This window comes from Micropterus salmoides, unplaced genomic scaffold, assembly GCF_014851395.1.
Source record: "Micropterus salmoides isolate LMB-PRFRI ecotype aquatic unplaced genomic scaffold, ASM1485139v1 Ms_hic_scaffold_1, whole genome shotgun sequence".
Classification (NCBI taxonomy): Eukaryota; Metazoa; Chordata; class Actinopteri; order Centrarchiformes; family Centrarchidae; genus Micropterus; species Micropterus salmoides.
The window spans coordinates 6,346,918-6,370,827 of NW_024040040.1; the positions used below are offsets into that span (position 1 = coordinate 6,346,918).

General features: G+C 38.8%; 2 protein-coding genes across 6 annotated transcripts in view; both read left to right on the forward strand.

The window, feature by feature from the left end:
* ahr2 (aryl hydrocarbon receptor 2) overlaps positions 1–16,266 on the forward strand; it is an 84,132-nt gene extending 67,866 nt beyond the window's left edge. The window contains exons 5-11 of the mRNA XM_038715410.1: positions 1,761–1,887; positions 2,526–2,665; positions 4,401–4,603; positions 5,114–5,223; positions 5,974–6,115; positions 6,636–8,334; positions 10,464–16,266. Coding sequence (XP_038571338.1) covers positions 1,761–1,887; positions 2,526–2,665; positions 4,401–4,603; positions 5,114–5,223; positions 5,974–6,115; positions 6,636–8,334; positions 10,464–10,550 — 2,508 coding nt within the window. The 3' untranslated portion in view covers positions 10,551–16,266. The remainder of the gene's footprint in view (positions 1–1,760; positions 1,888–2,525; positions 2,666–4,400; positions 4,604–5,113; positions 5,224–5,973; positions 6,116–6,635; positions 8,335–10,463) is intronic.
* An 828-nt stretch (positions 16,267–17,094) lies between these two features.
* The window catches only part of LOC119900453 (aryl hydrocarbon receptor-like), a 45,225-nt gene continuing 38,409 nt past the window's right edge, over positions 17,095–23,910 (forward strand). For all 5 annotated transcript variants that reach the window (XR_005444058.1, XR_005444057.1, XR_005444059.1 and 2 more), the window contains exons 1-2: positions 17,095–17,699; positions 18,286–18,476. Coding sequence is in view for 2 of the 5 variants with exons in the window: in XM_038715445.1 (XP_038571373.1) it covers positions 17,659–17,699; positions 18,286–18,476 (232 nt within the window). In the remaining 3 variants the exon portion in view is untranslated. The remainder of the gene's footprint in view (positions 17,700–18,285; positions 18,477–23,910) is intronic.

Sequence of the window (23,910 nt, forward strand, 5' to 3'; positions counted from 1 at the left end):
ATAAACCAAAAGTATCATTTTTTCTTTTATTGCTAAAAATACTGTAATGCTTATTTTACAACACCGTACTGCTGAAATAACCATTAGATTCTTGCAAGCTGTTCTAATTTCTGAAGGTTCAAATTATGGATGCCAATGTAAAGCGACTCAAATTTGGCTTCTCTCACTGTGATCATTGATCACATGATCAATAAGTGTGGCCCTGAACTCGTCCTCCTCCTCTTCCAACTCTTCATCCTCGAACTTGTCCTCGACGCCTCCCTCCTCCTCCCCTTGCTCTCTGTCCACTGTTGGCATCTATTGTTCAAAACAGGTAATCTGACCTTTGACCTATTTACAGGTCTACTGCAAAGGAAAGCAGCTCACTTCCTGTTAGGGTTAGGTAGAGAATTGTGTGTAGTGTTAAAAAAAGTGTTTTATGCAATTGAAAACTGAGATATAGCTCTTGGTGTTGCAGATTTGAGATGAGGTTTTGGTCTTTGAGTGAGAAATTTAAAAGATTTTGCGTGTAAGCAGTTGTTAAAAACTGTAATACTTGTACTGCTTCTGCACAACTTGTGTTACGATCACTACTACCATTAATATTTATACAGCAGCTACTCCAACTCTTTTTACTTTCATTAATACCTATACTGCTACTAAAACATGTAGTACTACTGCTGCTGCTCAACTATGATTATGATTACTAGTACTGTTAGTACTTCCAGTGCTGCAGGCTACTACTCAGGCTACTACAAGTGCTACTGCATCCTGTCGTACGTATGTCCCGTCCTACATCAGCAACTTAAACTGAATCAAAGGTCAGCTGGAGGGACGTCCACGATGACTCCGCAATGAATATGAACGTGTGTTTATTTTTATTTTTTTTTGAAGCGTAGAGTAAATCTCTGCTGTGGGAAGTCCTACATGACCCTGAGCATCAACATTTATGTTTCTGCTGCCAAGACGTGCGCTGGAGCCAAATCCTCCACGCTAATATACCCATGCTGGCCTGGAGATCAGCCAAACGGCTTATGGGACAGGATGAATCAGCGGCCTGGAAACCTCTCTTTAAATAGAGATGCTTGGAGAGGACATTCATAAATATTAATAAACTGTTCCAGTGTATTTCTATCCTCTCACATTCTGAGACAGACAGTATTTATTATTGTTTGCTGAGAAGTTTAGATTAGCATAGATCAAGTCAAGTTATTACTTAAGTTTATTTATACAGCACTTTTCATACGATTAGACTTATAAGACAACAACATGTTAGAAAAGAATGTATTACGTACATAAAAACACATAAGATAAGAAGGAATTATTATCATTAGTATTTTATAAATTGACTTAAAACTCACTTAAAACCTCAGAAAAAGCTTGTGAAATGATGTAGATGAAGAAAAGGTTAAGGCTGTACATGATTTGATGATTAAAGACAGTTAATAAGCCTGAAATCTTCTGGTGTTCCAATGAGCAAAAAACATTTGATAACTTTGCTTTAAAGGCCTGGAAAAAAGACAAGAAGGATTATTTAATTAGTATTTATTCAGAGCTATATATTAAATATTTTTGTCAGTGATTTATGAATTTTAATTTTATACAATTATGGTCTAAAGTTTGGACTTTGAGAGATGGAAATATAGTCGACAGTCTGGGTTTTTTACCCTGTAAATTATATTTTGTTACGAATAATTAATAACTAATAATTATCCTGCCAGTTTGCAGTAAATTGCAACTTCATTCATACAACAAAGGGAAATTTGTTTCTGTGTTTTCAGTCGGACGTTGTCCATCAGAGTGTGTTTGAGTTGATCCACACAGACGACCGAGCTCTGTTCAGACGGCAGCTTCACTTCGCTCTCAACCCAAATACCATCCACCAAGATGGCAGCGCAGAGAGTCCCAGTAAGTCATTATATACACACACACACACACACACACACAATGCATTACACCTGAGCGAGTAAACCTGCAAACACAGAGCCAGTGACCTGCAGAGAAACACTGAAGCAGCAACTTATCCTTTAAAATACAGTGTGAATAACTCTGTAGCTAAATGCTAGTGCAGTTATTTGTTTTTATCGTTTCAAGCAGAACATAAAGATACATAGAAGTACATCGTTTAAATGTTTATTAAAGACACACAAACCACAAAATAAACCCTTTCTCCTCCCAGATGTACCTGTTGTATACTTTCCCAAGGAAAAAATAAAAAAGCATAATAAAAAGTGTGCGGGGTTCTACATTTAGATGTAGATAGATATTTTTATTGTCACAGTAAAAGTATAGGGAGATGCCAATATAGAATAAAAAATGTTGACACTATAAGTATGAGAAATATTAAACACTATGAACGAGAAATAAAACAAGTTGACGCAGACAGGAAGAAGAACATCATATCAAAGGACCGAGTCTAAATATAAACTAACAATAAAGATAAATACATTCAAACACAAGTAGATTTGTAGAGGAAGAGTGACAGCAGCACAAATAATCAACATTAGATGGAATAATATGGTAAATATTTCATTTAATCGCTGCAGGTGAGCAGAGCTCTGCAGAGATCAGCAGCAACGTGGTGACCTACGACCCCCAGGCCATCCCTCCAGAGAACTCCTCCTTCCTGGAGAGAAACTTCTGCTGCCGTTTCCGCTGCCTGCTCGACAACTCCTCTGGCTTCCTGGTAAAACACACACAAATACAAAAACACAGCAGCTCTGATTGTCTGGGTTTTGAAAGATGAATTACTCAACAGTAAAAAAAGAAGTTCCAGGGTTTCGAAAATCCTCCTCCTTCTTAAGCTGAGGAAACTATTTACCCCACCTTTGATCAGCTGATCGGCACAAAGCTGAAAACAGGCTTTTTCTCACTGGACAGCAGCGCTACAAGCAGATGATGCTCTTTTAGACCACGATGCATTGCTGCAGATTAAAATACCCGACAGGATATAGAAGAGTCAAAATGAGCTCAGCTTTAAAAATCTACAGCAGGAAAATGCAACATCCACATTAATGCAGCAGTGAAATGAAAAGAGTACTTTCACTTTGATACTTAGTACTTTTTACTGTTTGTACTTTAACTTAGGTATTTTTAAACCTGTCGTCAGTTTTTCAAACTGGTCCAGTATTGAGCGAACGCGCTGCAGTCGGCAGCAGCGAAACAGGGATGCAACAAAATCCTTGCAATTGCTGGCAATTGTGCCCCGTCAAAGTTTGTCCACTAAAGTGCTTGTTTTTCATAGGCTCACATTCTTCTTACAAGTGTCTGAAAACATTATGAAAAGGATCCCTGCAGAGAGAGCGAGAGAGAGACGTTTATTCAAAGAGTAAGATGTTTAACCTGAAACAGTTGCTACATCTCTCTCTTAAAATCCACCAGACTCCATTAACAATACACGTAATTTTACTTCTCTGGTCTACTGCTGCCTCAATTCGTTAGTTTGTGTTATTGTGTGACGTGTAATAACACAAAGAAACTAACAGACTGAGGCTGCGGTGGACCAGCTACTCCCGTGTTCTGCCAGGTAAAATTATGATTTTTATCAATGGAGTCTGGTGGCGATATAGCAACTGTTTCTGGTTAAACAAAAAGGATCTTACTCTTTGATGAAAAGGCCTATCTCTGCAGGGATCCTTTCTATAACGTTGTCAGACACTTAAAATAACATCTAACAACAATCTGAGCCTGTCAGCAGCAAATACAAGCACTTTTGTGGATGTACTTTGACAAGACAATTTCAAAAACGTTGTCTTGATCAGTCACAAAAACAAAAGGGAAAATACCAAAGTTAGCGTCTTGAATGCAGGACTTTTAGTTATTATTGTTTTCACAGTGTGGTTGCGATGAGGCATGATGACATTTGATCTTTATTGTCAAGTGTTTCCAAATCCTTAAATGTTTAAAGGTCCTTTAATACTGTCCTATATGTACTGAGGACTTTAAAACATGTTTCACAGTGTGTGAATTTAACTTTTAAAACTGGACTTATTTCCACTTACAGCCTAAAAATGTGAGATTCAGGCAACTTTCACAAGTTTAACATTTTCCCCGGATTCCCCTCTTTCACGCAGCGTTGAAAACAAGACATCGAGAGCAGATTCTAGTCCGCTAAATATATCACAGAGAAACAGAGTGAAACTCCTTGATTAGACGTCTTCAGAGGATGTGAGGTTTGAAACACGGGTCACGTCTCAATCAGCCTGATCAGCTGCCATTTACAATCCATCTTATATTGATACAACAAAAGCATCTTTTATTTGTTCTAATAGGTTCATCTTCTGGACTAAAATAAAAGGAAAATACTTTTAAATCCTTTTATTCTGCTTATGCTCATGAAGATAGACTACAGCAATATATCAGACTAACTTTTTGGGACCTGAAATGCTCACAGAGTGACGTCAAAGATTGTTTGTCTCCAGGCTCTGAACTTCCACGGCCGCCTGAAGTTCGTCCACGGCCAGAACCGGCTGTCTGAAGACGGGACGTTGGTTCCGCCGCAGCCCGCTCTGTTCTCCATCGCCACGCCGATGCAGCCGCCATCCATCCTGGAGATCCGCACCAAGACGCTCATCTTCCAGACCAAACACAAACTGGACTTCACTCCCATGGGCATCGACACCAGGTACACGCACACAAAGGCAGTTTGTATCCTCTGCTAATGTAATGAAACAAACCTTGTCGACTGTAAACAAGCTGGTTTTGGCATCAATGGTGGACGAGCTGTAAACAGACTTCAAATCAAAAGTATTTTCTCTACATTTCTGGAACTATCTGGCTTCTCTAGAGAGAAAAAAATACAAATTAAACACTCACAAATTTTATTTAAGTCTCATTAAGATCTATTTTTCAGACCTGAGACAGATGAACCAGCATACAAAAACAACGCATACAAAGCAAGACGAGAAACGGGCAAATAAGAGTTATTGAAAGTACAAATCATAAAGTAATGCTTTAAAATCTTGCTAAACATTTAGATAATTTCTTTTTCAAAAACAAAAATGAACCTAAATCTTACAAATATCTACAAGAGTACAGCGGAAGACATCTGGGAACAGGTCGTCACCAAGTGGCGTCTTGAACATTCGTTGAGATGTTTAATCTGTTTTTCTTAACTTTTTTCCCTCCTCTACAGGGGGAAGGTGGTTCTGGGTTACAACGAAATCGAGCTCTGCATGAAAGGTTCGGGCTACAACTTCATCCACGCTGCAGACATGATGTACTGCGCCGACAACCACATCAGAAGTAAGTCAGACGGCCCTTTTCAGCCACGGAATAAAAAGCATCAAGCTGTTCAAGTGATGGATTACTTGTTATTTAGACATGGGTGACTTCATTTAGACATTTTCAATAATTCTGACATCAGTAGTTCCCGACTGATAAGTCAGCGAGCCAATATTATCAGCCGATATGAGCTAATTGCAGATAAAATAAAAAAATCCTTCATCAATATATTATTGTATTATTGCTGCATAGTTTGTCCACCAGAGGTGTTAGAGAGTGAATTCTGCATTCAGCACATGGAGAGAAACTGATGGTCATGTTATTATGAAAAAGAAGGCGTTTTCTAACCTCTTTATTTTAATTTTAAGTAATTTATGTAGTGAACAGCCCAAATACTTGCACATTAATGTAACAATTTGATACTTGTCTCTGTTTCGTATTAAAAATTTAATCTTTAGGGTGCAAACGAGCAGTTTAAAGACGTCCTATTGGCCATCTGTCATAATGTTTGACATCTTTGACCTAAATAAGAGGTCGATCTAGCTCCGGTCACACTTTAAAAAGAAATTATTCAACTGATTTTATTTTCTCTGTGCATAAGAGATGAAGATTGAGATACACAGGTTATATAAAATAAAACTATTTCAGTGAAGGCGGAACACATTTCTTCCTCTCTCTCTCTCTCTTGTTGAACCTGCTGCTGTCTTCACATGAAGCTTAAAACATAAATGGATAATACATAAATATTTATGCCTCTGTTTGTGTCTCCAGTGATAAAAACAGGAGAAAGTGGTTTCACCGTCTTCAGGCTGCTGACCAAAACCGGGACGTGGGTCTGGGTCCAGGCCAACGCCCGGCTGGTCTTTAAAGGAGGGAGACCGGACTTCATCATTGCGCGGCAGAGAGCTCTGACGTAAGTTAACAGCGTGGGTTTAATAGCAAAACATGTGCCACCAACTATTAGTCAATAAAATAATCTATTATTTTTATTTCTTGTAAATATCCGGATTATTATTATTTTTTCATCATTCACTTTTATGTAAAGTGCTATGGAATAAAGAAATTAGTCGCTTTGTTGGTCGGTGATTAAATAATCAATTATTTGTTTTGATTGATTATTATTATTATTTTGATTTATCCAAAAATAATAAATTATGGTCAGGTTATTATTATTATTATTTTAATTGAAATAGTAACATTCAACTCCCTAATTTGCATTTAAAAACACGATTTAGACATTTTTAAAAGGTTGGAAGCAGATGTTAAGATACTTTTAAGGGTTAATAATGCACAGTATTTGTCAACAAGTATAACTTCTATTATTATTATCAATATCTGTTTATTTAGAAGCCTCCACTTGGCTGAGTTACAGAAACATAGATTAATAAACACTTATATCTGCTTTATAACTTTATTTGTTTCTTTTCTTACAGAAATGAAGAAGGGGAAGAACAACTGCGCCTCCGTCGGCTGCAGTTGCCTTTCAACTTTGCCACCGGAGAGGCGTTGCTGTACGATGTAGCTCCGACCATCGACGTTCCCGACCCGTGCTCCGCCCCCAAGCAGAGAAAGATGGACAGCTGCTCCGTCAGCCCCAACTCCATACTGGGCATCATGATGAACCAGGACCAGTCTGTCTACTGCGAACACAACAACAACCTCAGCACCCTCAACGACGTCGCCTTCAAGGACAGCCACGCTACAGTCAGCGTTCCTGGAGATGTCTGGCTGGACCCCACACCCAAACCCGTTGTGGGAGGCCTGGTAAAGTCCGAGGCCACAGTTCAGGACATGATGGACACCCTGCAGCAGATCCTCGGGGACGACAACCTCGCCGACGCCCTGGACGTGGAGCCCGACGAGCTCAAGAGCTGGGAGAGTACCCTGCTGAAGATGAGCACCAACAGCTGCGAGATGAGCGAAGACCTGAACGACATTCTCAACAATGACATCCTGTCTTACGTAGAGGATCAGCTCCGGAGGGAGGGCGGGCTCAAGTTGCCGGATCAGCTGGATGACATACCACCCTGTCTCTCTACGTTGGACCTCCACAACCCGAATCCTGACCAGTGTGAGGAGCAGAACTTCGGCTGGCCTCTGGAGCCCCATAACCAGTTGATACCAAACATAGGGCAGATGATAGCCGGACACCCGGCTCCGGGCCCGGGGATCATGAAACTAACCCACATGGATCTTCCCCAGTTAAGTCCTTCTGGTTTAAACGGTCCAGCCCTTCACCAGACGTCCGTTGGTCTTCAACTGAGCACCACAGGCAACATTGGTGCTCCAGCTACCTTCAACCCCGCCTTGGTGGACTCCTGCGCTCAAACACAGAACCAGCTGAGAACCTTACAAGTCTCTGCCAAGGACAACAATCTCGGAGCATTCTCCTGCAGGCAAACTTCAACCAATCAGATTCACTCTAACCAAATGGCTCAACCGATGCAGAACCACCTGCAGATGAACACGCCCAACCTACCGGTCTGCCTCCAGGACCAAACAGCAAATCCCGTATTCAACCATCAGGGCAACCAGTGGAACGCCTCGGGCCCCAACTCAAGCCAAGTTAAGAACTTTATGGAAACATACACCCAAAATATTTCAAACGAGCCGGGGTTCACCGCAGATCCTTCCTCGTCCAGCTGCCTGCAGGGCCACTTCACACTTCAAACACAAAACAGCGAGAATCAGAGGCAGTCCTGGCCGCTGGAGCAGCAGCAACAGCCGATGGGCGCCTGCCTCACACAAATGCCAGGGTTTCAAAGGAATCCTGTTCCGGCCCAGAACATCAGGCCAGTGGTCAGGACTCCAGAGACTTTAAATGTACAATTCCCTGTTCAGCAGAACATGGAGCTGCCTCCGACCAGTTGCATGTTCAGAAATACCCCCCCTTCGGTCGCTGTAAATGGAGTGCACCCCGCCTGCCAGAGACCGAACCCCGTCAGCAACCAGATTCCCACGAAGACGTCCTGTTTCTATCAGGGTCTTCCCAGAGCTGGATCTGTGCCGGGAATGACGGCGATCCCGAATCCCGGTGAAGCAGCGCTGTCCTGCCAAATGGCCGCTGGTCTCGACCCAGACGGTTTGATGGTGCAACAGCAGCAGTACCTAAACTTCGGTGAACAGGCGCAGGTAACAAACAACACCTTCTTTACCTACTGGTTTCAGTTTATTTCTCTATGGTTAGTAAAAGTGGTTAGTGAAATACATATAATGTGTAGCTTTCCGGAAATAGTCAAAAATATAGTAGAAAACAAGACAAGTTTGTTTTTTTATAAAAATATATCTGTATTTTCCGCTGTTGGTCACGATTTCTTTAACAAGTTATTTTAGCATATGCTTATCAAATGTTTGTGTTAGTGTTAAGTTTGAAGATGAAAATTGGCTGGTACGTGTTTTAAATTCAACAAATATCTAGAAAGGTTATTTAAAATTTGAAAGCGACCAACTGGTTGATTTGGTGGAAGCTCATCCAAAAAAAACCTCAGTGTTGTTTTTTTTTAGTTGATTGAACTTTTTAGAACTTGTTTCAACTTGTTTTACTTTATAAATGCAAGAAAAACTTACCTTAACTAGTTTAACCCGCTTACATGTCCGCATTATTCTAGCTCACAGTTTCAAGTTCAAAAAGGGCTTTGCAATTAATTGAATTTTAATTTCACTTGGGCTTCAAACGATTATAAAAACAAGTTAATCGAGTTAAAACGATAATTGTGCCGCAATGACACTCGTCTTGTCTTGTGTTATAAATCCAGCACACCCTTTCCTTTACAGCAAACTCCCCCTCAGCCAGGCTGCACGCCAAGATTTGACTTGCTAGTCACCATTATTAGCTCAAGCCTATGTCAATTTACACCACAGGAATTTGCTAACGGCTTTTCCTCTTCGCATTGATTCACAAATGATATATTGTTTATCCTTGTACTAAATCAATTAAAAGTTCAATAAATGCATGATGTTTCTGAGTAATCGTGTAAATATTTTTGATCTCAATAATATAAATATATATATATATATGTACCCCCTCCACCGGTGGCACTAGTCGTTTCTAGTTGTAATTTGCATACATGACTAATCTGCAGTGTATGATTAGTTCATTATGTCCATGTTTCAGCTTTGCCATGGTTTAAAGAAGACAGTTTCTCTCAAACAAAACACGCAGCAACTATTTTATTTCTCTTGCTCCCAACCCCGCACACTCGCCTTTTTTTTCAACTGAAAAGTTCCAATCAACACATACATATCTGATAAAAGCCTCAAATTGTCAACACAATGAATTGATGCAAGTTTAACTTTCGAAAAAACTCTTGAGTTCAAAATCCAAAGCTTATCAGTTAGGGCTGGGGATTAAAATTTTGCGATACCATTACCAAAACCTGTACCCTTAAAGTGATACCAATAGAGTACTTTATTCGATACCTTTCATAAAATGTCACCTGTTGAAGCCACAGCAGTTGATTGTTTTTATGGACAAGCTATTATTTTGTTTACTTTGATCAGTAAACTGAATTGAAAGATCTCCTCGAGTGATTTTTCCTCTGAAAAGACGACAGTCACAAGTATAAAACGCGAAAGCAGTCTGTTATAACAAGTCACTAAACTCCAGAGGAAAGAGAGGCTGCACGTCCAACCGATCAAACCAACTGCACCCGAAGCAGCCGCAGCTGCAGCCCGGAGGCTCCATCAGTAAAATCAGCTGATCGCTGCTGCTGCGCCAGCAAAGTGTTTAATTCGATCAGTGACAAGTGATGTGAACAGCAAATAAAAATGTACAGAGAAGTGTTAAATGTGGTGATAAACTTGGCACAGTGACGAACATGCAGCCAAAGGTGAGGGGCTGTTAAAATCACGCATGTTGCTTGCGTGTTTCGCTGCAAGCAAAACTGTACAAATAGACATTTTTTGCCGCGATCCGGTTACAAAAAGTATCGATTGAAGCACAGGTTTGACTGGAGACGTTCCGGTTCTACTCGATAGCGATACCCATCCCTATTATCAGTGATCTTTGAGTTAAAAAGAAGATGTGGAAATAACTAATTGGGGCTGTAATGATTTACAGCGTAGAGCACAAGTTATCGCCCTCACATTTCATCTTTTAGTTCGATTTTTTCACACATTTTCCTGGTTTCCTCTCAAATTCAAGTCGATTGGAGAAGCTAAATTGCTCTCGGGTCTTTGTGACTTTATGTGCATGACGGGTAAAAGAAATAAACCTTTGTAAAGTTAGACCTAAACTGTCACCGGCCTTTTCTCGTTCACAGATCAACAGCCGTCCAGTCCTCGGGAACGGAGGTTTCCACTTCTCCTCGCTGACCAATGGGAACGCTTACTACTCAGAGAACAAATAGAAATCTGCTGCTTTGACTTCTGGACGGCAGAGGATCCCAACTCAGACAGACAGGAGGAGACTGAAACAGAAATGTGCTCGAGAAGAACGAGGAGACAAAACTAATTTTCTAATTCGGATGAAAGCTTTGAGTGTTTTGTACTGGATGGCTTGCTCTTTGTTCGAGGAAGAGAAGGAGTTTGGTTTGAATCCCTCTTTGGAGCTGGTTGGATTTTACCAAAACAACAAAAGGATAACAGATGACCAAAATCAAGTTTGAGAAAACACAAACAAGCCAACGTACTGCCCTCCTCTATAGCATCACACATTAGCGTGAGCAGAAGGTCTCCAGAATGTCCGAATTATTTGTCATCTGTTTATAGGTGGGAATGTTTAGATGTATGGGACTCAAAGCGATCTCATCCACTACGTGAGAGGCGGTCCCCGATGCTCCCTGCGGTAAGGTTCAGTTTAGCGGCTGTGTGCTGCTGTTTATCGGAGGTTTGGTAGTTAACCGACTCCCTTAGTCCTCATCCTTTAAATCTTTTCTCTAGTAAAAACAACTCATTCTGTATGAAAACACTTCCAACAAAGTAACTCAGATATTTTTCAACCTGGACCTTATTATCCTTTGGTTTTGTGTCTGTGTGATGAAGTGGGACATCATTTTTGGAAATTGGTCCAGTGTCAAGCAAGATAAGTAAGATACAGCATAGTATCGCGATATTTTGCAAGGCAATATCGTACCGTAACACGGACGTCAACTATCGATCGTTTATTATATAAATTGTACATGAGAAGTTTGTTTTTCGGCTCTAATAAAATAGCGTTTTCAGTCCACTAGAAAAAGAATTTTCCCTTTGTGGACACAATTTGAAGTTGGGAAAAAGCAATTGCAATAAATTGTAATATGTTTAAAATGGCAATAATAGCGTATTGCGACATAAGTATCGTGATAATATTGAAACGTGGGGCCTCTGGTGATTCCCACCCCTATTAAAAAGTGGCTGCAACGTAATCCTTACAGGCCCACGTCAAAGTACAGGTTCAGTCAGAGTAGGATCCTTTTTGTCGCTATATTGCTCTCGTCAAAGCCACCAGACTCCATTGATAAATATTTTAGCTCACTGAACACAGGAGTGGCTGGTCTGCCGCTGCTTCGTTCGTTACTTTGTTTGTTCGTTTATGTTTTTTATCAGTGGAGTCTGGTTGCTTTGATGAGAGCGGCATAACAGCTGTTTTACTCTTTAAAAAAAGGTCCGTCTCTGGAGGGACACTTACCAAAATGTTATGAGACACTTGCAATAACAATGTCAGCCTGTCAGTGGCAAAAAACAAGCAATTCCCCGCAAGGATTACTTTACAGCCCTGTTTCACTGCCGCCGACTGCAGTGCGCTCGCTTAATACTGGGCCAGCTTAAAAACATGTGTCCCAATTAGTCACATAGACACAAAAACATGAGAAAATAGGGTCCAGGTTGGAAAATACTGAAGTTACTTCTTCTTCTTCTTCTTCAGCCACTGCAATTACACTTGCAGGACCGCTTTCTCGTTAGAGAAAGAGAGAGAGAGTGAAATAGATTTCAGGGAGAAGAGGGGTTGTGGATTTTTAACAGCACAGAACAGAAAAGTGTTCACAGTGTTTTTTAGATAACGTCGCAAGTGAACGATCATATTTTTAACATCCAGCTTACGCACATTACAGTGTTATACGTTAGCTGGCTGCTTGTTTTTTTACCATTCTTCTTGCAACCAGGATTTGTGTATAGGATAAGATTTTAAACAGGTTGTTTTAGAAGAGAAAACACTTGAAGGGATGAGGACGGAGTGGGTGGTTTGGTAAACGCACGCCTGGTTAACCTCCTCACCTCTAATAAAAGCCGCTTCAGCTTTCAGCGTCCACAGCTGTGTCGTACACGGCGGACGAGACCGTCCCGGACCTGAACGAAAGGTAAAAGAAAGAACACTTGAGACAACATCCTGTTAATCCTCTGCCGCCTTTGACGCACAAACACGCCACCCTCCTCCCTTAAAGTCTGGGATTTTAAATCTTCTATTTTAAGCGCTGAGAAGGATAAAATATATCTACTTTTGTTTTTTCTTTTTGCTGTTCTTGTCTTTTGACAAATGCAAGTTCATTTCAACTCTTTACTGTCCCAGAGAGGGAGATTTGCTTTGCAGACAGGGTATATATATATATATATAAATATATATATTAAAAAAACGCACAGCGTCACAGCATCATCCTAACAGATGATTCAAACACAAGATCATTCAGTGGAAACAGCTGCTTTGTTAGTGCTTTTTTTATATATTTTAAAAGCATTCAGACAGATATTTTTTTGTCATTGAGCCAGTTTTTTTCTTCTTTAAGTTTTCTTTTCTTTAATATTTCTATGTTGTTGTTTTCCTGTTGTAGTGGAGAGAAAATACAGACGGTGCCTTAAACTGACAGAGCTGTTTTGAAAACTTTAAAGGGACAGTCTGTTGACATTTTAAAAACATTTCCACCGAGAATATTAGCAAAAAAAAGTTGATGACCGAAACCAAAGTTAAACATGCCTTAACTTCACCAAGCCAACTATTCAGATTATTTGCACTATTCCTTTAAAGTGTTGGGACTTGCCAAAGCATAGCGAAGAGAAAATGAATAACAAATCCTTCATCTGACAGGACAGTAACAGCTTTATTAGTGTGTTTCATTACAATATTTGCACACATTTAGATGACTTTAGTACTTTTAACAGACCGGATGCTCCAGATTTTTTTAGATATCGGATCATAAACTCATTATTATGGCTTAAATTAGCAATATTTTTTCATGACTGAGAGCAAAAGCAAAGCAGATTACTCACTGCCTTAAGATTTTCTTTTAAACCAGGACTGGATGAAACTATATCTGAACATTTAAGACCAGGATGCTGATCAGTTTCTCCGTAAGACACTAATTGTTAGAGTGGGACCCCTTTATTCATATGTTCCACAACAAAATGTCCGTCCTCTTCCTCTTTCCTGTTTCTGTCTTTGTGGTTAATTTATCGACGTTCTCGCTCGGACTGGGATCGTCCGGCAGCGAAACACAGAAGTAAAACGGTTAAAGGCAGCTATTGTATATTTTAAATGAGGGAGGAAAAAAAATTCAAGTGCCTTTTAATTGACCTCTTTGAGATTGTCTGTTAAAAACAACAACATTCAGCACTTAGATTGAAAATAAACACCTCAAATTATAAGAAATGTGCGTCGCTTCATCCAGTACTGAGCCAGGAAATCTGTCCGAGGAAGTCTTACGTCACTCGTTATCAGCACTTATGTACTTTTTAATAAAAATTCTCCTAGAGTAAGTAGTTTTCAGCTTATTTTAGAAGCTGCAAAAGACACGACTAGTGACAACAAACTTGAATATTTGGATTAAATACCAAAAAAAAAGAAAAAAAAAAAAAAGAAGAAACCAACTGTGACGCTTTGTTCTTGAGGATACCAAAGGGACAAGACAGAATACAGATTTACTGCTGGAAAAAGGGTTTCCCGTCACAAATGGAGACACAGAAAATTATTTCTGCACCTAAAACAGCAGGAAACTGACCAGAATGATTGTAGTTGTGGTTTCAGGAAGTGTGAAAATATTTTGTTATTCACAAACTAGAATTATGCTGCGTTCATGTCATATGGGAGTTGCCGTAACTGACAGTTTCCAACTTGTAAATAGCGCTCCAACATCGCACTTAGTCGCACAAAGTACGACCGGGAAACATTGATTCTTTTACTGATAACTTTTAAATGTCCAGCTTGGCGTTTCAAAGACAAACAAACACGGCCGCCTTTCATCAGTCAATTAACTCTCACCTGACACATTTTACATTCATACAACCCTTTTTTAATCAGCATCTATTTGGATAATTAATCATTTTAATTCATTTTTAAGCCAAAATAGTGACACAATGCCAAAACTTTGATGTTTTTCTTTGTCAGGTCGTTGTTAATTGAATATTTGATAATATTTAAAGACATTTTAATGGGTCATAGGCATTTTTTCACTATTAATTGAAAAGAACAGTAGCAGTACCATGTTTACCATCCATCTCATGTACTGTGAATGCAACATTATGTGTGTGTACATATATACCGTACACAAATATATACTGTATATACACACTGTATTTGTGCACTGTGTGTGTGTGTGTGTGTGTATATATATATATATATACCGTGTATATATACTGTGTATATATACCAATATACAGTATATAATGTCTTAATTATGACTTGGAGGTTGACATGAACACTACAACTCAGAAACAAGTCAGAGTACAGTACACTGTTATAGCAGTTAGTACTGTATACATACTTATACCAACAGGAAGTGACATCAGACGTCCATCAAACTGCAAGATAAACTTCACAAATACACTTATTATTAATATTTTTGGTTGTTGTTGTCCGTAGCTTTTTCACCACCAGCCACAATTTATTTTGAAACCCCTTCCGTTTCCTACGTGCATTGCATTGTGGGAAAATTGTGCATTCTTTTTAGTTTGAGTGTACTTAATTTTGTCATGTTTGTTTGTATGTAGTAATAGATTTTGGACAAGCCATATGACGTGAACGCTGCATTAGCAACAAGCACTTGCCCCCTTCTCTTAGAGTTGTTGAAATGCATTCTGGGTAATGTAGTAAACCACTAACTGCAGTAGAATTAAAGGAGGCAGCTTGAGTTACGATTGCTTTGGCTCCATTTTCACAACAGTTTCAACCTACAAAACTCTCAAAGAAATGTTGCATGTTAAACGAAGCAAGTAGTAGAAATATTTAGGCAAGAATTATCTTTAAAAGCTTATAGTTTATTTACCAAATGTACTATATTACTGTACCTTCAATATTAAAGTAAATTTACATTCATTCAAGACCAGATGAGATTTGTTATGGGAGTTTTTCTGTTCTGTATTGACCAAACATTATATTTTTATAATAGTTAACAAAGGGAAAGGAGTGTTTATTGTAGTGAAGTAAGCATGTGACTGTGAAAATTGAGCCAAAGTATATATAAAAAAATAATGAATTATAATAAAGCATCCCCAAATTGTGAACTGTAAGTTTCAACACATCTGCAAAAAGCTTGTAGGACGTTTTTGATCATTTGTTGGCGACCTAATAAAATGTGTCCTCACAGAAGATTCACCAAAAAATCGTAAATTAAACCAAAAATCACCCCAGACGCATCAACACAGGCTGAATTTATAAGACTCAGTACAACAATGAAGCGCTTTTATTGCAGGTATGTGATTTATTTGAGACGCACCTTCTCTCCAAAATCTGAAGCGCTTTCATAGAAATATAATATAGGAATATAAATATATCTCGTTGTTTGCTTCTAGATTAAAAACAAAAAAAGCATCTGTACTTATTATACTTTTATTTTTAAAAACCCCAGGAAGCCAAGGTTTCCAAATTGCAGTATCTTTGTGTACCTGTATATAAATATATATTTGTCTTTTTTTTTTTCAAAATATGTATTGTCATATATTGTGTATTTTAATTGCCTTAACCTGACTCACGCCTATAATTTTTTGTACATTTTCTGCACAGCATAAACATATGTAACCTACTGTTATGTTTTTTGTAACTTTTCAACTTATTATATTTGTGGATTTGCCTTCAATATTTTGCCTTAATCAGCGCAAGAGTGTTTGAGTCAATCTTTTCATGCAGACCATATTAAAGGTGATCTGATCACACAGATAGAAGTCTTTTCTATTGTGATATTTTAACAATAACATGTTGGAACATTTAAAAATTACAGGAACTTTATATGTTTAGTTAGTTAGTGTTCATGTCTTTGTAGGTATTTTCTTACTCTAGTAGTTAAAGTAAAAAATAGTGGTTTGATGAGCTTGAGTCTATTGTAATTGCAGATAATAATTATGTTATAAAGCCATGTTTTATTTGAGTTATAAATTTAAAATGACTTTTCAAAAATTGGGAAAACTAGCATTACGTTTTACTTGCATTTATTCAAAATTTTTAATGTAGTTGGTTCTGTATGTGATGGCCTCAAATGTCCACTAGATGAGGCTGTAACAAAGTAATAATATCTCCTCTGATATGAAGCATTCACAACCTTTAGTAAAAGTATAAAACCACAATGTAAAGATATTTTGCTAGATATTTACTTTTGTTAAATATCTAGCTGTTTGTTATTTGTTATTGTTATCCCAATTCTAACTACTTTATATAGTATGGGTTATTCTCATCTAAATAAATTAAACATACTGTATTTTATAAGCTGACTTTATGTTTTGCTTGAAAAATATATTTACAAGAAGCTGTTGATGAAATGTAGTAGTGTAGAAAGTGTATTACATATATTTACACCACATATAGGAGTTTGTAAAATAATAAAACGGCACTATTGATGTATTACAAGTAATTTATTAAAAAAATTATTAATTATTAATTTAAATTTAACGTCACAACTTCGTTGCGCGCTCCCGACGTCAAATCAGTGCCCGGGAAGCGCGCGCTGCCGCTGGTTGTCGGAGAGACCGAGGAGAGGAGCAGCAGAGAGATCCGGGAGGAGAGAGGAGAGGAGAGGACGGGAGCACCGGGGGTTTTTAACGGCTACCGGTTTTCATTTTAATGTGTTTTGTCTCTACTCAGGATGTGAGTTTAAACGTGAGTTTTTATTTTATTTTTTATTGACGCCATGGACGGCAGAACCGGAGCGACAGACCCAAACTGCCACAGTGACGTTAACTCCCGTGAAAACGTTCTTCGTAAAACGTTAAATACTTCAGCGGGGAGCTTAAGTGAGTCTGTTCCTAATGAGTGAATATAGTGACATTATCTTTCTTTCTTAACTGTTTTATCTCCTTTAAGCTTTTTAAATTAACGTTACAAGAACTACAAGTCTCAACCAGACCTTAGCTGACGTTAACGGTCGAGTGGCGGTTAAGATATGTCACGTTTAACGGTAACGTTAGCCACCTGCCTGTCCGTTAATGGAAGCAGACGAAACACACGCTTCTGATACCTGAGAGGAGTGCTGTGGACTGTTTCTACTGGACTCTACTGTCTGCCTGTTAAAGTCTATGGATTTCCTCCAGCTTCACTGTGAATAAATCTACAATAACAACATGTATGCTGCACGGAAAAGAAGAAAACCGGCTCAGAAGGGGTAAGTTATGGAAGATTGTGGATTAATATTTTTTATTAACTACTAATTAAGTGTTTTTCAGTAATTATTGACACTGATTCTGGTCATTCAAGACTTCTTTCACTGTGGATAATCAGTTATACAAAGTTTGACCTCCCAACAGTCATGCAAGTCTGTAACATTTAAGCTTAATAATATTAACACTACAGCCTGACTGACAATAATGTAAATATTACAAGATAAATGTTACATAAAAGGTCACAGATAATTCAATTTAGTGGGAAGAATATAACTCCCAGGTCATCATTTGTGGAATAAATGTGCAATATACTGTATGTACAGACACATTTAATTGTATTTGTGCAAAATAGTTTAAAATTCATTATGATTATTCAAAGCAAGCTGATAAATACTATTTCCAGTCAGGGTTATTCATTCTAGGCTGCAAGGATTAATCGATAAGTCAACCAACTGCAAGCTAATCAACTATTTTGATAAGAGATTAAAGAGACTTTCTGAACAAGCTGCTTACAGCTTGTTATATATGTGAGAATTTGGATATGTGTCAATAAGTCTTACAAATCGCGCTACTTCTCTAACATACCAGAGTCAAACCGACTGTCCCAACTGAAGGTGCCAAGTCCAACCCATCCAAACGCCACCGTGACCGTCTGAACTCGGAGCTGGACCGGCTCGCCAGCCTGCTGCCCTTCCCTGAAGACGTCGTCTCCAGCCTGGACAAACTGTCCATCCTAAGGCTCAGCGTCAGCTTCCTGCGTACCAAGAGCTTCTTCTCCGGTAGGAAACGCAATATTAAAATGAAATAAATACTACACAGAGCTGCCTACACCTGCAGAAGATGTAAACTCGTGGTGGTTGACATGTGAAAAATGTAACAACATGTTTATGGAAGCAGCATGTTCGCCCTTTTCCTTCCCCGTCTGCTGAAATGCTAAAATAGCTTTTCACACCTCACAACAGTACCTGCGGACACAAAGGCAGAAAAACATGCAGGGGTCGTACAGGGTTTCAAGTAAAAAGAAAGAAGGTCAGAGAGAGTTTCTGGACATTTACATCCACCACAGCAGAGTGCAGGAAGCGAAAGGAATCAGGTGTGAAACCACCAACTCAAGATGAAGGTAAAGAGGAATGTAAAACCTTCCTGTTAAATATGGAATCAGTGGGTCGATTACCTCTTATTTTCATCAAATGTACAGTTTTGTTGCCCGCTTTGGGTCTATTATCACAAGTATGTGGTTAGTACAAAACTACAAACTCATCACACAGACGCCAAGTCTTTCATTCAAAACTTGCAGTTGTGCATTTATTTGGATTGTAAACATCTCTCACCACACGACCATTGATTCAAAGTACAAGTTTCTCCTGAAATATCATGAGTTGGTTATGACACAGCATAATGATATCTTTTCAGTTTAGCTGTTTTAACTACCAATGAAGCCAAAAACAAACATGGAAGATACGTGTTTAAAATCTCCTTACAAGTGCTGAAAGTAGTGTGCAATGTAAAATACAGGCTATTCTTAATATTTACAGAATCTGTCATTTCCATAATATCTATCCTATATGTAATCATGCTGTGATCAATGAAGACATCTTCTACAATCATTGAAAAACTCTTGCTCTATTTTACAGTATTGCAACATGTCTAATCAAATGTAACAAATACGTTAACAGTTATTATGGATGTGTTTATGTAGTGTATTTTACAGTGTTGTATTGTACAAACTGTAATCAGTGCAGTGGTTCATCTGATTGTTAGGGCACTAAGATACCAACAGTAAGGTTGTGGGTTTGAATCACACTGAAGTCACATAAAAATCTCACGCCTCAGACTAAAGTTTTAAATCTGATCATATCAGGAAAATTAAACAACAATACATGTTTATTAAGCAAATGTTACAGCGACGATCAGCTAGGAACAATGAGCACAGTGTTAGTAGAAGGTATTCTAACTATAGAGAAAATCTTATTCAAAGTTATGCAGCTCCTCTGGTCTTTCTACATGTTTTTGTTGAACTACACAGTTGTGAAAAAGGTCTTTTTGCTGATCTGTTGAGTTTTTTTTACTAAAGGCGATGACTACATACTTGGTACCAAAGCAACAGAACAAAACAACTCTACAAATAGCTGAAAATATATCACAAAACTTTGAGTTAAATGTACAATTTGTTAGGGGGTAAATTAAACCCTGTATTGTATGAACTTTTAACTCATCACATAACTATTTATTCTCCACACGAAATATTTATTCTTTGTTCGTATATCCAACCACGACATTTCCAGCCATTGAACTGAAACACATTTTTCCCCTCAGTGATTCATCTTACATCCATATTTTGTTGATGTTATATATGGACCACACAGCCTCTTAGAGTTGAGTACAGTTTGTGTTGCTGTTAATAATTCAGCCAACGTGCAATGTGATGGGGGTGGGTGGTGGTTTGGGTGAGGGTGGGGGGTCCAGAGGTCGTGGCCTTTGTGTCTGGGCTGTTCAGGAAGTGGTAAAATGCAGAGGATTGGCTTTGTCGAGGAGTAAGCAGGCTTACTGGCACAGCAGATGTTTAAAAGGCAGATTATAAGTCTGTCGAAAAACAGCCTCCAGAAATCTTCTTAAAACTGATCGTGTGGAATATCTGAATCCTGCATTGCCACTTTAATCTACTGTAAAATTAGCGTTTTGAGGCATTGATCAGCAGCACAAACTGCTTCCAGTGCAACTTCCAGCACCAATCATAGTTTAAAACAGCTTTAACTTTATGCTCGATGTTTTTTCTTACAATGTGTGCAATAAAATGCTGTGCTACAATATTTAGCAATACAAAAATGTGAATATAAGCATCTTAAAGCTGAAAATGATTGTGATATCAGCTAAATCCGATCAATTACATCTCCCAAAGGGTTTTCATTGTACAGCATAGCTATCTGCTCTGCAAGTCGCCTGTCCAAAGGGAGACATTTATATTTTATATTGTTTGGTTTAATGATGGGCGCCACATACTCTGAACAACAACCCACAGTAGCTCTGCTGCTGAAGTCTCCTCCTTATCTTACACATCTCGTCCCACAGCTCAGCTTGTTGAACGAGCCACCAAACAAAAAAGTGCTGACGTCCGTTCACAGGCTAGATCTAGATAGCTAATTAGCTGCTCAGCGGCTGCACCTAAAACAGCATGTACCTGCAAATGTCACTGTCGGCCAGTTACATGACGGTGTGGTTCATCAATATCACAAACAACTCTCTCTCTCTCTCTCTCTCTCTCTCTCTTTATATATATATATATATATTTAAAATATTTCATATGCAACACAAAGTCAGATTGACAATATGTAGTGTAAGATGAAAGTACCTGATGTGTATATCCAGCTGATTGGACAGAAAAACGTTGGTGGACTCATCCACCTCAAGGCTGACAGCCAGGACCTCTGACATCTCATCCTGGACCTTAACTGACCTGCTTGTCAATCTCATAAAGTAACATTAAAACAATCTTTGATCAGCACTTGATATCAACACCTTAAAAGAAATGTACATTTTAAAAATGCTTGGGCAGATACAGTAAAGCGCCATAATTTGTGTGGTGTCCACCTCCGGGTTTCAGAAGTCCATAAAGGCGTTTAAAATGACCTGTTGTTCTCATGTTCATTATTCATCACCGGTTCAAATGCATCAGAGGTCACAGCCCTAGAATATGAAAACAAAGCAAGCTCATTGTTTATAAGTTCACATTTGATTTTTCATATTCATCAATGATTTATATTTAGAACAAGGTTGAAAAAGCGTGACATTACTTACTGGTGCACCATAAGGAGTCCATGTGAACATCTTGCCGGCACGCTGTACTGGGCACTGCGATAAGATCCCTTAGAATTTTCCATTTATTGTATTTGTTTCCAAACGAGCTATAACTGTAGTTTAAAAACATCCTAAATATAGTTTAATATACTATAATAATTTCCCCGATGCCTAGGCACAACGAGAGGGTCAACCTATGCCTGTTGAAGGACTGTCAGTCTTACAGTACGCTGATGGAAACTCTGCTCTGACAGAACGTGTAGCTATAGCAGGAGATTGTTTGCTTTGTCTCTTGTTCTGGCAACAGTTTCTCCTTTTTAATAATAAAAAACTACTAACAATGCATTTTTTTATCTGAAGATCTTTAAATTGTGTTTTGCTGCCAGCGTTTATCCGTTAATGAGGGAGTTTTATTGTTCAATAGGATCTGCTGATCTCCCGTTTTCTGTTTCTTTTGAATTTCCCTTAGTGTTTGTGATATTTTGAATGCGTGAAGCTGCCCATGTATTTGGACTTTTGGGAACTACAAGTGTGCACTGCATTTCCCAAGCGTACTTTCATGAAAAAGCAGATGTGTGCTCTATTGAATTGTCTACTGAGAGAAACCTTGGCTTTATTATTACACCTTCTATTTCTCTGCTTGTAAAAACTTGATTTATTGTTTGATTTATTATAAATTTAGCATTTGATGAAAAAATATTGTTAATGATCAGAACCATCAACCTCGTATCATATGCTGGACCAAAACCTAAGCTAACTGTGTACTCACAAATTTATTAGGGTTAATTTGGCTTCTTATCTTAGTGGCATATTACTCCCACTGAACATCTTGAGGTCACAGTAATTAACAGCCATTTTCGTCCTTTAAACATCTGAACAGCAGCCTGTCAAAACAGGCTCTCTGGTCAAAAACACATCAGACCTTGGTGTCACATGCTGACCCTGCAGAAACAGGCCAGCAGACCCACTTCTCCATCCAAGTGCATGAACCATAGATGACCCCCCTCCCATCATAACGTCTTCGTACAGCCTCAACGTATTGTAGGTCAGCTCCTCTCGCTCGTGGCCACGAGACGACCCTTGTCCCAAAGTGTCAGCCACACAGTAATGTAGGTCTGAAGAGACGGCAGCAGAGAGGAGGTGGGAGGAGGAGATGAAAGCCTCGGGGGAATAAAAACACAGCAGGATAATCCACTCACGGACCCCTTACAGACGGTTTGAAGGGGGGGAGACAGATGCCCACTGTTCAACTTTTGACTCCTGCAACCTGTTTTTAATTTCTTTTTGTTACAGCTGAAGTCCATCATGTATTTAACCTGTGTCTTTTCTATGCAGGGAGCCGAGGTTGACATGGTTTTAGTCAGTCCCCATGTTGGTTAGTATATCGAAGAACTAGGTTACACACACAGACAGACAAACACCTCCACTCCTTCTGCTGCTGTTTCTTAATATCAGTCTGACATCTAGCTACCTTAGCATTAGCTTCCCAGTTACATGGCAGGGACACACTGTGATTACTTGTGCAGGAGAAGAAAACGTGTTGATGCTGCATTCAGGACGCTTGGTAAAACTGAGTAACCCTATGGTTCAATTGTTACTCTATTGTCAAGAGGAAACAGTTTCACTCCCACTTAACCTGAAACATACATTTTATTAATAGAGAAAATCATTGTGTGATCACATGTGTCCACTGCAAAGACAATGTGAGTACTTCCTTTAGTCAGAAACTAATAAATGCCTGTTGTTTGGTGAAGTCTGATGGACAGGAATTAAGCAGGTTAACTAAGGGGTGCCTTTTTCCTAGCTTTGTCTGAGGGAAGGCTCAGTAAACCCCTGTTTTAGATCAGATTACCTAAAAACATTTAAATTTAAACTACACAAATAGAGATACTTTTCCCAAAGATAAATGAAATAATAAAATAAAGTGTTCAAGGTCCTTAATGAAAATTTAAAACAAACCCAGTACACAGAAACACACAGATCATTAGATAGTTAGATTAGATAGTCCTCCCTGTTGTTATCATTAGTCAACACGGCCCCTCCTCTGGCTTGACCCTTTGAAAAATGTATTCTGGTCACAAACCTTGTGAACTCTGAGATGGTGCCAGGGGAAGAGATGCTGGATTAGATGGGTCACTGTTCGTGTCATCGTCCCGCCGCACCGCAGAAGACACTTTAATGTGTTGACTTACGAGTTGTTGCGGTTAGTTGAGACTTTGGCAACTGTTGAGATGTGTTTTAGACTTTATGAGTGTCAGATGTAGCTAGAATATTATTGTTAATCCATATAGTTTATGAGATGAGAAGATGTTTTTACACTGTGGAGGGCTGGGCAATAATTCAGTATTATCGTGTTTCTTCTTTCACCAGCAGCGTATCTAGTCCTGAAATGATTAGTTGATTGACAGTAAAATTTGT